Source organism: Furipterus horrens, unplaced genomic scaffold (genome assembly GCF_987537825.1).
Source record: "Furipterus horrens unplaced genomic scaffold, mFurHor1.1.pri manual_scaffold_11, whole genome shotgun sequence".
Taxonomy (NCBI): Eukaryota; Metazoa; Chordata; class Mammalia; order Chiroptera; family Furipteridae; genus Furipterus; species Furipterus horrens.
The window spans coordinates 11,183,097-11,199,898 of record NW_028327181.1 but is presented as its reverse complement, the minus strand read 5'-3'; the positions used below and the strand labels follow the sequence as shown (position 1 = coordinate 11,199,898).

At 47.3% G+C, this 16,802-nt stretch overlaps 1 protein-coding gene across 2 annotated transcripts in view; it reads left to right on the top strand.

Annotated features, from left to right (window-relative positions):
• The window catches only part of ACACB (acetyl-CoA carboxylase beta), a 97,549-nt gene that overhangs the window by 27,015 nt on the left and 53,732 nt on the right, over nucleotides 1–16,802 (top strand). For both annotated transcript variants that reach the window (XM_090291317.1, XM_090291318.1), the window contains 9 exons: nucleotides 5,153–5,285; nucleotides 6,736–6,874; nucleotides 9,479–9,588; nucleotides 9,800–9,881; nucleotides 11,103–11,201; nucleotides 12,026–12,135; nucleotides 12,244–12,354; nucleotides 15,089–15,298; nucleotides 15,597–15,767. In XM_090291317.1, the coding sequence (XP_090147443.1) occupies nucleotides 5,153–5,285; nucleotides 6,736–6,874; nucleotides 9,479–9,588; nucleotides 9,800–9,881; nucleotides 11,103–11,201; nucleotides 12,026–12,135; nucleotides 12,244–12,354; nucleotides 15,089–15,298; nucleotides 15,597–15,767 (1,165 nt within the window). The remainder of the gene's footprint in view (nucleotides 1–5,152; nucleotides 5,286–6,735; nucleotides 6,875–9,478; nucleotides 9,589–9,799; nucleotides 9,882–11,102; nucleotides 11,202–12,025; nucleotides 12,136–12,243; nucleotides 12,355–15,088; nucleotides 15,299–15,596; nucleotides 15,768–16,802) is intronic.

Below are 16,802 nucleotides of genomic sequence, written 5' to 3'. Positions count from 1 at the left end.
TAGCCACATTTGAAGTCCAGCTTTTCTTGCCAGCTGAGCCACCGGAGGTCAGTGGGGGGGGGGGGGGGGGGGCTCTCTGAGCCTCAGTTTCCCCATCATGAGCAGGAGAGGATGGCCACCTCTGCACAGGGAGGTGGGGATTCAGCGAGAAGCCCCCTGTGCTGGATCCGTAGCAACCCTGGAGAAAGGTATACCCTCCCTCCCGGTGTGGCTCTCCCTGATCTTGTGCCTCAGCAGCTGACGGTGTTTGGCGTTCGACTGACAGCTCTGTGGCATAGTTGGTTGCACCTGAAGCCACTTCCAGAGTCACTGTGGAATATCTCACCTTCCACACTTGCCAAATGGGAGCCGAAGGTCGATCCTCCAGAGCCAGTGTCAGTTGGCTTCCAACCTTGTCAAAAGCAAATAAAAATAGCCACCAGCCTAGAGACAGGGCCTTAAAAAAGCCACTCCGGCAGCATGTGTGTGCTCACCTACCTCCTTCGCTGTGACAGGCTTGGGACGCACCTGATTCAAGGGCTCTGTCACCAGTTAAGAAGTCAAGCCACACAGTGGTTTTCCTAACGGTTGAGGTTCCTTTGTTGCACGTTAGGTCAGATTGCTAGAGTCTCGGTGTTTGTGTGCATGGGTGTGGGATGGCTCAGACTTTCTGAAGCCAAAGGAGCAAGCCAGCCAGTCAGGGAGGGCTGTGGACCAGGTGCGAACAGAGGACGGGTGAGGAGCAGGCCGGGGCCGAGGGGTGGCCTGGTGCCTTTCCGGATGCTGTTGGGAGCCCAGCCGCTTCTGATCGTCTTGACATCACTGCACTGATATAAATAATACAGTGTATACCGTGTCCTCAACGCCAGCTTTTATTTTCTTCGTATTATTTAATCCTCACAACCCAATAAGGTCTGTGTCATTATCCTCATTTTTAAAACATTTTTTATTTATTGATTTTTTTTTTTTTAAGAGGAAGGGAGAGAGAGATTGAGAGAGAGAGAAAGGTCGATTTGTTGTTCCACATATTGATGCAGTCATTGGTTGATTCTTGTGTGTGCCCTGACCGGAGATCGAACCTGCTGCCCTGGTGTATTGAAATGGTGCTTTAACCAACTGAGCCTGCCTGACCAGTGCTATTATCCTTATTTTAAAGATAAGGAAACTGAATGCCTTACTTAATGGATACTGGAGTAGCCATGGCTTTTAGCATCCCTATTGCAAAATTAATGGCATTTTTCTTATCGAAAATAATACATCATTGCAGAAAAGTTAACAAACATATAGGCAAAGAGAAGAAAACCGAAACCACCCCTAATTTAGCCACCTGAGATAACGGCTGTTACCATTTTGGTATCTACTTCCTTAGATCAGGGGTCTGCAAATTATGGCCCTCAGGCTAAATCAGCCTGTTGTTGTGAAGAAATAAAGTTTTTAAAAAACAAACCAGACTCATTACTGGTTAATGAAATGTAATTAGGACAAAAGCACAGTTCACATTTTCAAGATGATACTGACTTTCCAAAGTACTTTTCTAAGTCCTGTTGCATCTCAGCAGTTCAGTCCTAGCAGGTTTTAGAAGAAAAGCTGCTTGCAGTCAATGGGAAGCAGTGAGGTGCTCTGTGTCAAGGGCAAGAGATCATTTTTCATTCAGGCCCCATGCATAAGCTCAGCAAGAGAGAGAAATTCTTAAATGAAAGTAGATATCCTATAGTGGCATATAACCATGACGGATTTCTGTCATTCATTCCTCTTTCTTAAAAATAATTATTTGTTGATTGATTTGAGAGAGAGAGAGAGAGAGAGAGAGAGAGAGAGAAACATTGATTAGCCGTTCCACTTATGCATGTATTCATCGGCTGATTTTTGTATGTGCCCCGATGGGGAATTGAACCCACAACTTTGACATATCAGAATGATGATCTAACCAACTGAGCTACCCAGTCAGGGCTCACTTCTTTTTTTGTACCCCTGGCCTAGAAGTCCGTTTCTTTATCTCTGACAGGCAGAGCGGAGCCTTTGGTGGTTCACACTGGGTATCGGGCGGGGGCGGGGGTGGGGGTGGGGGTGGTGGCAGACTGCAGATTCATAGGAGGTTTTACTCATGGGAAACTGAACTGGGTGCAGAGACTTTATATAGCAGAAAATGCCCAAATCCAACATTTCCTGGTGTGATGGAAAGAGCCCCAGGCCTAGAGACTTTGCCTGGCTGGACCTCAGTTTCCTCATCTATAAAATGGAATTTCTTTTCCCTGACTGCTTATTTGCCTCCAGCCTTGCTGGTCCCCGCTCAGACAACAGGCGGTGACTTGCTGGCGGTGTTCCTTTCGATCGATTAGTTTTCCACCCAAACTTTTGGCCCCGTGAACACACTTACCCCCAGCCTCTCAAGATGCCTGATCACTGTCTCTAGACAGACCTGTGGGTGGTTAACCTCTAACCTAATTCCTGCCAAGCAGAGGCTCCCAGTTTATACCCCATGGCTGGATTAAGAGAGCAGACTGAATGTTCCTACCTGATTCTGCTGCTGTCAAGCCTGGGAGGGCAGGAGGGGAGATGAGCGACATTTTGGAAGTTGGAAAGCAGATGAATAAACGGTTATTGGCTTAGCAGGACCAAGAGCACTGAGTCATAGAGCAGCGGTGAGGAAAGCTGAGAACCCACCGGATCTGCACCCCGAAAGGCGCAGGGACTGGCAGCATCAGGTGCCTCTGCAGCTAGGGGTGTAGGGATGAAGCAAAATGAGAAGGATTCAGTGAAAGACTCCTGTGGCTGGGGGCTGCCTACCTCCACTCCAATAGAAGGCAGGAGGTCTTGGGACTGGGGACTGACGGGCACACTGGAGGGTATGGGGCCTATGTTCCTAGCAGGAGGGCAAGGGTCTTTGTAGGTGCTGAATCCTAAAACCTGCCCTGTCCCCAAGACCTTTCCCAATAGTTCCCCCATTCCCTGCTCAGGCTCCTAGCCAACCTTTCCTCCATGCAGAAGACGCAGAAACTTCTTCCAGGGGAATCGGACCAGCAAGGGAGGGCGACTCAAAAGGTATTTGAGGGTTCCCAAAATAGCCCTCCCAGATCACCCTGCTTTGAGCTCAGGGTCCACTTCTCATCAGCTTTTCATTCCTGCTCTTGGTCATGAAGAAGTAACTAAGGCTCACCAAACATTTGGGTACAGTTTCTAATACAGAAGGCAGGCCCCAAACAAACAGAGGGACACAGGAAATCTGGAACAAACAGCAATCATACCAGGAGAACAGAACTTGAAAATGGTGTCATTAATACTCCATCCATGTTGGAGAGGATGCACCAAAAAGAACATTTGCAAACCAAAAACAGGCTCTTGAATGTGAAAGACGTGATAGCAGAAGTGAAAAACTCCCCTGAATGGTGAGAAGGCTGAAGGAATTGCCCAGAAAGTGAAGAGAAGCTAGGAGAGAGAAAAATGTATAAACTGGTGTGCTAGTCCAGGGATTTCAACATCCAAGTAATAGCACTTCTAGAGAGAATAGAGAAAAAGGAGGCGGGAAATCACCAGGGAAATATTTGGAGGCAAATTCCTGGGTGTGAGTTTCCCCACTGGAGGAGCCTGACAGATCCCTAGCTCCATGGATGGAAGCAGACACATAACTGAGCATATCCCTGTGAAATTGTGAATACAGAGAACAGAGAAGTTCCTATCGGCTTCTGGATATGAAAAAACAGGTCACCCACTAAGCATCCAGGGTCAGAACAGCCTTGGTTATAGCGTCCTTGGAAGCCACAGCACAGTAGTACAAGGCTTCCAAAACTGATGGAGAAGGTTTTCCCTCCTAGAATTCCGCGTATGGCCAAACAGTAGGGTCAAATGTGAGGGCAGAAGACAGTTCTAGAACATGCATGGCTGTAAAACGCTTGCTCCCTGAACACCTCTTAGAAAGCTGCTAAAGGATGTCTTCCTCTGAAACAAGTTAAAACCAAAGAAGGGCCACACAATGAGAGACGGGAACCAGAGACCCAGCGCAGTATCAAAGGGAATCTCCAGGGTGACAGTGACGCGGGAGCCCTATGCAGCCAGGAGCAGGACAGGCATGTTGCGGACGCTGTCGTCACGTGCCCTGCCATTGTACCCTCCTTTTAACCCGATGAAACTGCTAGAAGGTGTGCCCTAGCGAAACAAGGGAGTCTACCAAGAAGGAGTGAGCCATGTGATCCCCCAATTAGGGAGCAAAGGTGGGAGAGGGTATAGGGGGAATGAACGGTGATGGGAAAAAAAAAAATCCCAAGGAAAGGCCGGGGAAACTTAAGGATGTCAGCAAAGGGAGGTCGTGGAAGGAAACAACGGAGAGAGTCAATGATCTCACATGTAGGGGAGGCTGTGGGACGAATTAACAAGTGTAAGGAAAAACAAGTCTGAGAAAACCTCATGAACTCCAGGAAAAAACAAAAACAGAAGGAAAGGAAGATCTGATCTAACCCAGCCCTCCCCTGTGAATAATGATCCCAGACTCGTAAAACACGGAGTCACGAACCTACCGAATTGCAGTCTGGCCCTGCTGAGGGGTGGGGAGAAGGGAATGGGGTACGATGGCCAAGAAAGGGTGGGAGGTCCTCATCTCTCAAGGTAGGAAGGCCGCAGCTGGTGTCTCAGTGGACGACTCACAAGACAGTACACACATGTTGTTAGAACTCTGGAGGTGTGTCGAGTTCTGGAGGGGGTGGGACAAGCAACTGTCTGTTTTCTTTATTATACAATGTTTTGTTGGTTTTCAGTTTCAAATTTTTGATATACACATCCAGAAAAGGGCGTGAAGCTTATCACTACTATTTCACACGTCTAAAGGATAGAACGTGTGACTTCCTCCCTGATCATAAGCCCCCACCTCTGTTAGGAGCTTTTTAGTATGGAGCTCCTCAGTCGTGGGCACAGAAAGTAAATATTAAGATGAAAAAGCTGAGCGTGCATCTTGGGGCGGGGCGGGGGCTGCTCCCGCTCTGTTTGTGTGATGGCCTCTTCTTGAGCCTCCTTGGGAAATGAACGCTTCAAGGTCGCCAGAGAGGAGCTACAATGCAGCAGGGGTCTGCTGGGCCTCAGCTTCTCTGTGTGGACATTGATTGTATAGGTGCTGGGCCCCCGACTCCCTCCCCGGCATCGCAGGCTTCCTTGCTCATGCATGTCTGTCCTGCTCCCTCCGCAGGCCCAGCATGTCTGGGCTCCACCTGGTGAGGAGGGGCCGAGAGCAGAAGAAGGTGGACCTGCACAGAGACTTCACCGTCGCTTCTCCAGCCGAGTTTGTCACGCGCTTTGGAGGAGATCGGGTCATTGAGAAGGTACGGACAGGGTCCCAGTGCTCTGGGTGAGGCCTGGTAGGGTGGGGTGGGAGAACCAGCTTCAGACTGGGTGCTCATGCGGCAGAGAAGGGGCGCGGGCCACCCCTTCGTGAGCACTTGCTCAGTGGTGGGTGCTGGGCTTCGTCAGCTTTTCACAGCCACGGCAGCCTAAGCAGCAGGCGCGTGCCCCCATTTCACTGAGGGGGAGACTGAGGCCTCTGAACGAGATCAGGAGGCTTTGCAAAGGACCCTGCAGTGCCTTCGTGCAAGGGGCTGCTTTCTAGGTTATTGGGAGGGAAGCATAAAAGCCAGCCTGCCCTCTCCAGGTTTACAGCTCCTGAGAGGAGAGGAGACCCATACACCAGAATGACAGTAACGAAAGGAAACAGCTAAAATTTGCCGTTTTAAAAAGGGGAGAGAGAACACTGAGCCTGAGCCAGGAGCTCTGGGGCCTGTCTGCTGTGGCCACTCACGGGCTATGACATCTGGGCTCAGTTTCCCCGTCTATAAAATAGAGCCAATTGCACCCCAAAGCTCTAATGAGATTTGTCTTTCAGGATGGTTGTGAAAATAAGTCAGCAATGCAAGGCCCTTAAAATACAGCGGTGGGCAAACGTAGGTTAATAATAATAGATAATACAATAATAAATAAAGAAATAAATACAAGAATAAACAATGGTAAACCTATGTTTGCCCGCCCCTGTATGGACCTGCTAAGTAAGTCAGAGCTTTGAAGCCACAAGCCTAACGTTTTTAGGAACTGTCTAATGCCACACAGCACGTTTATGATACAAATAAGAATTGAAACCAGGAGTCTTTTTGTTGTTCTCTCTTGCTGGGGACATTCCTCCTTACTCGAGCTGGGCCCTTTACCCTTCAGGATGCAGAGGCAGTCATGCCGAACGGGTGGAGTCCCAGCTCTGCCACCCTCTGGCTATGTGACCTTGGGCGAGTGCCTTAACTCCTCTGGGTTTTAATGTCTTCAGACCCAGATAGGTAGAATCATACAACCTCTTTGAAAGGGCTGTCGTGAAGATGAAAAGAAATACATTGTTCTGACTCAAAAATGTTAAATGATCTTGAGGTGCCAAACAAAAGCATCAGATATCATTTATTCATTCATTCATTAATCATCTGTCCATCCATCTATCCATTTGTCCGTCCATCCATCCACCCATCTACCCATCTGGTTATCCATTCATCCATCCACTTGGTCATCCATCCGTTTGACCGTCCTTCCACCCACCCATCTGATCATCCGTTCACGCAGGCTGCAGACTCTGAGCACCTGCTCTGTGGGGTCGGTGTGCTGTAGCAATACAAGGAGGAATGATGTGCTCCAGGTACCACAGGAGCCTCTGCAGCCATGAGGTGGGCCCCAGGGTGGCACACAGCCTCCACTGCCGGTCAGGTGTGCAGCTCTGGGCCCTTCCTCCTTTGCCCTGTCCAGGTGCTCATCGCCAACAATGGCATCGCCGCCGTGAAGTGCATGCGCTCCATCCGCAGGTGGGCCTACGAGATGTTCCGAAATGAGCGGGCCATCCGGTTTGTAGTCATGGTGACTCCAGAAGACCTCAAGGCCAACGCAGGTATTTGGGCCTTCACTCCCTCCCCCTCCCACCCCGCCACGCCCCGTCCTTACCTGCCCTCACCTGCATCTGTCTGGGCAGATCCATTCCAGACCCCAAGCAGAGTTCCATGGTAGCACTCACATGAGCCTGCATTTATCTGCCCTTTCTTCTTCGCTTAATTAAATGTCTGCTGATAACAAGAGTGACCCCTGTGCCTTATAAAAATGCAAATGGTTAACATGCAAAGCAGAAACCCCATCTTTGAGCAATGACCATATTATCGCAAGTTGGTGTCTCTTCCTCCATGTGGTTTTTCTTGCAGATGTATGTACTGTATTTCAATCATTTGTTTATTTTTCTGTTCATTTACTCTCTCTATGTCTACTAGCCTAGACCATTCTATAAGTATTAGCAATTTGCTTTTTTCCTGAACGAGCTTATCCCTTTACAGATCCTTCTCCACACAGCAGGCAAACTGATCTTTTGAAAACATGGTTCAGGTCCTGTCAGCCCCTCCTTAAATGCTTCAGAGACTACAATGCTGTCCCTAGTACCTGCAGCCTCAGTCCCATCCCCAGAGCCACCAACCCCACCCCTCCCACCTTGGGCGCAGGCCCTACGCTCTGCCCTACATGGATGAGGCCTCCTTTTAACTCACAATGAGCAGTGAGGACAGGTTTGAATGTTCGCTCCATTTTACAGATGAGACAGGTGAGGCACAGGGACATAAATCACTTGCCCTGGGTCATACAAATGGTATGTGACTCTTAACTTAAAAATAAAAAGGCCTTTTAAAGCAAGAGGCAAAATGCATTTGAAATCTACAAGACTAGCCATTTGGGATGCACTGATTCAGGTTGAAGCCCAAATAGTATCCAGATTAGGGGACTAAAGCAAGAGGTATTTATGAGAAAGGAAGGGAAATAATTACATCAATGGAAGGAAGGCATTTCTATTGGTACAAGTAATAAGAGTGATGTTAATTCTAGACTGTGTTTTAAATTTTCAGTCCAGTAGCATAGTAAACGCTTTCTTGTTATCTTTGCAAACAGTTCTTTGGGACACAGTGTTGTCCTAGGTCCTGTCTGAAGGTTATGTTGCCCTTTTCAACATTCCAAAGATCTGAGACAGAAGAGCTGCCAGGCAGTTCCTCTTGCCTGGCCGCTCCGGCTCCATTTGAAAGCGGCTTTGTTTATATATATATTTTTTGACGTGACAAGGCGGAACCCGGGGTCTAGCCTTGGGACCCTTATGCTGCGGGGTCTCCCATCATGCTCAGATTAAAATTCCAGATTCTCCCAAGGCCAGCCGAGGCTGCACACGACCCAACCCCTGCTGGCTTCCTGGTCCCCTCTCATGCCTCTCGCCCTTCATCCCCGGGTCCCAGTCACACTGGCCTCGTTGGTCCCTGGACTGGCCTTGCTGTTGCCTGTGGCAGAGCCTTGGGAATGTGCTGGACCTTTGGCTGACTGTTTCCCCGAAGCTCATTGCATGGTGGCCTCTACCATCCCTGCCTCGGTGTTCCGACCTCATCGTTCTCCCTGGGCATCCCTGTTACAGCCCAGCACTGGCCAGTCTGTAGTTACCCTGTTTGTTTTCTTGTTTATATTCTCCAACAGTGAGGAGGGGGTGCTTACCTGACTTCTTACTTTATAATCTCTGCAACTTCCCCGGTGGCTTTTAAAAAATTTTATTGATTTTACTTATTTTTTTAGAGAGAGAGAAAGAAAAACATTATTTTGCTGTTCCACTCATTCACACACTTATTGGTTGCTTCTTGTATGAGTCCTGACCAGGGATTGAACCCACAGCCTTGGTGTATCAGGACAACACTCTAACCAGCTGAGCTACTCGGCCTGGGCCCCAGTGGCTTTTTTAAAGGACATATTTCTTGAAGTGGGATTTCTGGCTTAAAGAGTATGAATATTTTAAAACCAAAGCAGCATCGTCGTTCAGCTTTAAAAAGGAAGGAATTGCTGTCACATGCTATAACATGGATGAACCTATAGGACATTATGCTCAGTGAAATAAACCAGTCACAGAAATACAGATACTGTCTGGTTCCAGTCATATGAGGTCCACAGAGCGGTCAGCATCTTAGAGACAGAGAAATGGGGGTTGCCAGGGGCAAGGCGTGGGAGGAGGGGAGGAGCCGTTGCATGGATACAGTTTCAGACCTGTGAGATGTGAAGTGCTGGAGACGTGTCTCACAACAGTGCAGGTCTGCGTATCACTACGGAACTGTACACTCAGAAAGTGAGTAAGACGGTACATTTTCTTATTTTTTTAAACCATGATTAAAAACAAACATTATATTCTTTAATGGCAAAACGATGTTAAAATAGAGTTTAGGAATTAAAAAAAAAAACAAAAAAAACCCTACATCTAATCCCACTATCCTGATAGCTTGCTTCCTCCTTTTTTGTTCCCTTTAGGCCTGGTTCAGACACACGTATTTTTACATAATTAAAGTCACGTTTAGTTTCCTTCTAGTTTTCACACACATCTGTCCATTGTTGCCCTAGCACCTTCACGGTTTTTCGGTCCTTCTTTCAGTGACTGTCCAAAGTTGCGTCTTGCAGATTTCCTGCTATCGGCTTCCACGTCTCTTATTCTTTCCAGAGTACATCAAGATGGCAGATCAGTATGTCCCCGTCCCCGGAGGGCCCAACAACAACAATTACGCCAACGTGGAGCTGATCGTGGACATTGCCAAGAGAATCCCCGTGCAGGTAAGCTGGGTGGGGCGCCCCAGATGGCCGCCCAGGGGGACGATGCCCTGAGCTCCGGAGCAGCTGGATTCCTCACTTCGGACGGGGTAGAGGAGCTGGGCCCTGCGAGAATCTGCTCCAGAGCCTATGTGACCCTGGCCAGAGCTTTCGGTGTGTGATGGGAGGCGGGTGGTGAAGGGAGATCTTCATTCACGCCTCTCTGTGTTTGCAGGCGGTGTGGGCTGGCTGGGGCCACGCCTCCGAAAACCCCAAACTCCCGGAGCTCCTGTGCAAGCACGAGATTGCTTTCTTAGGTAGAGTGCGCCTCCATCAGACATGTGGGAATTGGGGCCTTGACGGGACACTCCTCTGGGCTGGAGTCTCTCCCTGGTGCAGCCCTGTAAAGCGGGGGTCAGTGTGGTATTTCCACCTCCCATATTCATTGTCATGAGCAAGTGAGTCCAGGGGTGGGAGGGCACCTGGGTCACTTGGTCAGCCAGGGGAAATGGAGCTGTTTCCATGGTTACCACAGTGGCATGATGCTGGGGCAAGCCGACGCCTGCTAGGGTTCGTGTTGATGCTGAGATGCCGGGCATGCTCAGATTTATCACTGGGTCTGGAGATCACATTTCTAATAAGGCCACACCGTTGTTTGGGCTGCTCTCGGGCCTTTGGGATGTCCTAACCCCTTGGGACCAGAGTCTCTCATCTCTACTATTTCTTAGGTATAGCGATACTATCTACGGCATGTGTTTGTTTCAGGGTTTTGAGCTTATATTTGTAAACTTTGTGTAATTAGTTATAGGGGAAGTCATTTGCCACCCACATATCTTTGGGCCCCCAGCACAGGCTTGTGTAGTTAGCAGCTCAGCGCAAATCAACGCCTGACATTCCAGGGCTCGGCCTGGTGGCCTGTGCCCACTGACGCTTTATCTGCCCATGGTCTTTGATTGTCACACAGGGTTCTCCTTAGCCTTCAGTTTTAGCTCCTCTGGAGGTGGGTGATGCAGCCCACAGACTGGCAAACTACAGCCCACAAGCCAAATCCAGCCCACTGCCTGCTTTTGTAAATAAAGCTTTATTGAAACACAGCCCCGATCATTCATTTATGTATTGCCTATGGCTGCTTTCAGCCAGGCTGGCGAAACTGACGGTTTGTGACTGAGACCAGCAGGCCTACAAAGCTGAAAATATATCCTTATCTGGTTCATTATAGGAAAAATTTGCTTACTCATGGTCTAATTTTTTGAGGTGCTAGCTTGCCCTCTTGGTCTAGCTTTTTGCCTCCCCCCGAAAGTGAATTTTATGTATGCCACATAGCTCAGGTTATAACTGAGACCAGGTTTACAATCCACGCGTGTTGAAAGTTGACTGGTGAAGTAGAAGAGTCACAGACCTGTTTCTTCCCTGACTTGATGTAAAACTCCCTGAGACCTTAGGCCTGACTATTGTTCTTTCCCTGTGCATGTGGTCAGCACTTGGCCGTGAGGGTCTTGTGACTCAGTTCTTCCTTCCCCCTGTCCCTGACCCCTCAGGCCCTCCCAGTGAGGCCATGTGGGCCCTGGGAGATAAGATCGCCTCCACCATCGTGGCCCAGACGCTGCAGATTCCAACGCTGCCCTGGAGCGGAAGCGGTAAGGGACCCTGACCTTCACTTTGGGGGACTCCTTGACCCAGTCTTGCTAATGTTGTTGTATTTTAGGCATCTATCTACATTCCTAGCCTTTTTTTCTAAGCACACCCTTTAAAACAGAGATCTTGTATTTACTAGTTCAGGACTTATTTTTCTCACTAATCATTCTATGTCAATAAATATACTTTGCAACATTTAAAATGCCCGCATAGGACTATATCATCCAGATATACCACGAGTTACTTAACAGTCCTCTCTAGTTATACATTTTCCAGTTTCTAGTTTATTTTCTAATTTAAAAACTATTAAAAGTAATGGAGGCATGATCATCTTATGGCTAAATCTCTTTGTACATTTTAATTTCTTTAGGATGACTTTCTGAAAGTGGAATTTCTAAGATATATTAAAAAAAATGAACAGGAAAAGTCTCAGGAGTTTTCTATTCAATTTGACTTTTTTTTTTCCTCTAAAGAATTTAAAATTTGGAACAGACAGTTTTTCTCTTTTAAATCTTCATGGGGTATTGGAAAATAATGATTCACATATAAATGACTCCACAAGGTAGAATGGGATTTTCTTGATCCAGGTTGATAATGGTGTTCTTGGTATACTCAGTCTGAATTCCTTAAGCTTGGTTTCTCATTCAGGGTTGAGTCAGTCCTTAAGAAAATTAAAAGCTGTTAATTAATTAAGCTGAAGGACTGAGTCTGTGTCCTTTTGATCCAGAGGCCAGGTCTCAAGCGTCTTTGGTGAGAAGGGGCCCTGTGGTTTCTGTCTTGTGTGTGTTTGCCCTCCTCAGAGGATTCAGTTTCTTTGTGACTCCAGGTCTGACGGTGGAATGGGCAGAAGACGACCAGGAGCAGGTGAAAAGAGTCAATGTCCCGGAAGACATTTACAACCAGGGTTGTGTGAAAGACGTAGATGAGGGCTTGGAGGTAAACACAGAGCCTGGGGGGACCAAGATGCCGGAACCTTCTCACTGCCCTGGTGGTGATGGCAAGTCTCTAATCTCTAAAGAGCTCTGTTTGTCCTTTGCCCTCCAGGCAGCAGAAAAAATTGGTTTTCCGTTGATGATCAAAGCTTCAGAAGGCGGTGGAGGGAAAGGAATCCGGAAGGCGGAGAGCGCTGAGGACTTCCCAATCCTTTTCAGACAAGTGAGCTGTTCTTGCTGCGTGGTTTTTTTTTGTGTCTTTGGAAATTGTCTTTATTCACTTGTTGGCCAGCAGATGATTTCTATTAGCATTACTGTGTCACAACTGTGAGAGGACACTCGCAGCAGTGGAACGTGGCCATGCTCTGTTGTATTTTGCAGCAAATGTGTGTAATTTACTCTCTGAAGTCCATGGCGTGTGTTGATCGGTGTAGCATTTCCTTAGATGTTCAGGTCTATGAATCAGTGGGTCTATAGTGATTTCGAAGATACAGGGTCAGAATATCTGTTTCTGACCATATCTGTCTATCAAGAGATGGGATTTTTTTGTAAATTGTAGCAGTCTCGGTATTTTTAGTCTTTCTAGGTGATCAGTTTTTATTGCAGGAACTACCCAGTTAAACCATGAACAACGTGAGTTTGAACTGTGTGGGTCAGTGTAAACATGGGTTTTTTTTCAATAACTATGTGAAAATTTTTTCGGAGATTTAGAACAACTTGAAAGAAACTCACAGATGAACTACATAACATAGAAATATTGAAAAATTAAGAAAAAGTGTGTCATAAATGCATGAAACATATGTAGATACTAGTGTTTTATCATTTACTAGCATAAAATATATACAATATGTGTTAATTGGCAATTTATATTATCAATAAGGTCAACAGTAAGCTATTGTTAATTCAGCTTCAGGGGGAATCAAAAGTTTTACGCAGATTTTCAGCTGTGTGGGGGGTTGATGCCCATAACCCCTGAGTTGTTTGAGGGTCAACTGTAATTGTGTCGTCGTCGTCGGCAGCCATCCGTCTCGAGAGACGATGGTGTAGCTTCTTAAGAGTCTATCTGCACCGCCGAGAATGGCTGTGCAGTCCGACTCGGGAGTGACATGGTAGTATCTGTCTCCTCCCGTGTTGAATCGACATCTTGCGATGACGTTGAAGCTACAGAGCCTGGGCAGGGTAATATGGAGGGTCTGCTGTTGCCCATGCAGCAGACCCCCCCTCTCTTCGCAGCTGAAGGGTCCAAGGGAAAGACGGAGTCAATACAGCTTGGTTTCAGGTGCGCCGCAGGAGTTGCCGGTGTTGACTACAACGTCAAACCGCCTTAGGGACTCCGGCTCCAGATTTTCTGTCGGGGTTTACTCCCTTAGCCTTTCCCCTGAAGAGGTATGCCGCAAGGCAGCGGAGGTTTTTTGGAGTCAGAGTTTTCCTTCTCTGACTGTAATTGTGTATTTACTCAATTATACCTGGTTTTTCACTGTTAAAACAGTATGCCTATTTTTGGCAATGTTTAAAAAAATTATGTTGACAGTCTTCTCATTCTTAACTCTTTTCATGTTTCTAGGTTTTCTTCTAGACCTTATTCATGTATATATTTTGAAGAGTTTATTTGGTGTATACAGTATTGTTCTACATTTTAGTCATACTAAACTGTAGACCATGAACATTTTACCATGTTGTTCCAGTCCTTACAGTTATTGATTACAATAGTGATCGCATAATATTCCCTACATGGCTATAGTCTTATTTATCAAAACTTTCCTTTTTTGTTAAATGTTAAGCTTGTTCCCATTTTCATTATTATGAATAATGCTGCTATAGTATAATATGGTACTTAAGGCTATAAATAATACTTAGCTTTTTTTCCCTCCTCTGAATTATTTTCTTGGGTAAAGACCATTGGGGGAGGGAGAAGGCTTTTTACATAGACATTCATATAATTTGGTTTTACTATTTTTTAAATAAGTGAGATCATCCCACATATTATTGCAACCTGCTTTTTAAAAAACTTGTCTTAGAAATCATTCCATGTGAACACTTACTTTTACATCATTTTTCTTTAAGAGTCTAGGTGACACATCTGTAAGACAGTGCCCTTCAGCTGTTTAAAGGATGGAGTCAGTCTGTCTGTAGGTTCCACTGAGGAAAGCCAGCTGAGAGAGTGCATTGAGCAGGAGGAAAAGAAAGCTGCAGAGTAGTGTGCTTTGGTCCTGTTTTTGTTTAAAGAAACATTTCCTGTCTGTATGTTATACTGAAAGTGTAACAGAAAACCAGGTCGTACAACCAACTCTTAACAGCATAGTAACTCTTTTTAAAATAATTTTATAAATTGTCAATTACATACAATATATAACATTAATTTCAGGTTCTAACATAGTGATTAGACACTTCTATAACTTATGAAGCGATCACCCTGATAATTTAGTAACTATCTGATACCATAGCAGCATTAATGATTCTCAACTACATTAAACTCTAAATAGCACCTTAAACTCTTATTCAGTTTATACCCAGCTCTTTTTATTTAAAGATTTTATTTATTTGTAGAGCAAGGGGAAGGGAGGGGGAAAGAGAGGGAGAGAAACATCAATGTGAGAGGGAAACATCGATTGGTTGCCTCTTGTATGCACCTCGACTGGGGACCGAACCTGCAACCTAGGCATGTGCCCTGACTGGGAATCGAACTGGTGACCTTTTGTTTTGCCGGACGATGCTCAACCAACTGAGCCACACCTGTCAGGGCTGGACCCAACTCTTAACAGCACATTATCTCCAGGAGATGGAATTGTGAGGGAATTTCACTGTGCACATTATGTGTTTCCACACCATTGGGTTTAAAAGAAGAATGTAGTGTCTGCGAGACGGTAAACAACACTAGAAGATCATGCATGTCGCTGCCATTGTCTCTCCCCCTCTTTGGAGAACCCCCTGTTCCAGCCACTCTGCCTTCCCCGCAGGTACAGAGCGAGATCCCGGGCTCGCCCGTCTTCCTCATGAAGCTGGCCCAGCACGCCCGTCACCTGGAGGTCCAGATCCTTGCCGACCAGTATGGCAACGCCGTGTCCCTGTTTGGGCGGGACTGCTCCATCCAGCGGCGGCACCAGAAGATCATTGAGGAGGCGCCTGCCACCATCGCCACACCCGCCGTGTTCGAGTTCATGGAGCAGGTGGGCTCTGCAGAGCCGGGTGTGGGGGCAGCCGCAGGGGGAGCCGTCTCAGCTCAGAGCCAGCAAGAGCCCCCTGTGGTCCGTGCTGCCAAAGTGCGGCGGGTGCCCAGAAGAGACCAGGGGCCCATCACGGGCATGGTTCCAGCCTGGCGTGGGCTTACTGGGGTGCGAGTTATGTGGTCCCAAAGCGGCTGACACATAGCAGGTCCTGTCTGCATTGGGTGGGGGAACTAACAAGCCACCATTAAAACGACCCGAGAAAACCACTGGCAACCCCTCGGTGTCTGTCTCTTTGCAGTGTGCCGTCCGCCTGGCCAAGACCGTGGGCTACGTGAGCGCGGGGACGGTGGAGTACCTGTACAGCCAGGACGGCAGCTTCCACTTCTTGGAGCTGAACCCCCGCCTGCAGGTGGAGCACCCCTGCACGGAAATGATCGCCGACGTCAACCTGCCGGCTGCCCAGCTCCAGGTGAGGAAACGGGCTCCAGGCCCCGCGTCGTCTTCTGCCCCGGCCAGCGTCCCTCTTCTACTGGGACCAGACCTTCTTGCCCCTCCTGATGGACTGTCCTTGGGGAGTGACTGATGGGATGTGTACACAGCACTGAGGGCCACGAACGTTGAGAATGTTCTGTGATATGGTTTGTCATCTTTGTCTGCCATCTAGTCCTTTGAGAAACCAGCGAGAGTCACAGACCTTCTCCCTGGAAAAATACATTTTATGCCATTTCAGGGCATTCGTGGACCCCTGATACCTGTTCAGAGACATGTTTCTCAACATGTACCACTATTTCGTGGTTCACTTATTGTGGCCTCACTGTATCATAGGATTTTTTAAAATATTATATTTAACTATTTATCGCGGATTTTTTGTTACATTGCAGGAGTTTGCGGCACTGTATACGCATGTTGTTAAAGTTATGTAGGTTTAAGAGTGTAGAATAAATGTAAGGTTCCTCCTTCACGGGGTGGGGGGGCGGGGGGCTGCTCTGGAACGTAACACCCGCGATGAGTGAGGGGTCACTGTAGTCCGTACCTAGACCACCTGCTGTTAGCATGTTGTCACATTTGCTTTCTCTCTGCGCGCGCGCGTTTGTGTGATTGTTTGCTTGGCTTAACCTTCTGAGAGGCGTTTTGACTTGGACCTTCATGCCACAGGTCCCTCTAAATACTTCTTTTCTGAGGGCCTCCTGAGAACAGGGGCATTTTGTTACAATAGCACAGTAAAATTCCGACACTCAGAAAGGACAGCATGGATGCGGCCACGTAGCTGTCTAGTGTTATTATTGCCCACATTAACATTTCCCCAAATTTGTAGCTATTCCTTGTCTGTTTGTTAACATTCCATTTCATTGTCACGTCTTGTTAGTCTGTAATCTGGGACCATTCTTCAATCTTGTTTTCTGGTTGTTGACATTGGCATAGGGAGGGGTTTGGGCAGAATGTCCCTCAGCTTGCAGTTGTCTGGTTGTTTCTTCCTCATTAGTCTCTTAACCGTTATGACCTT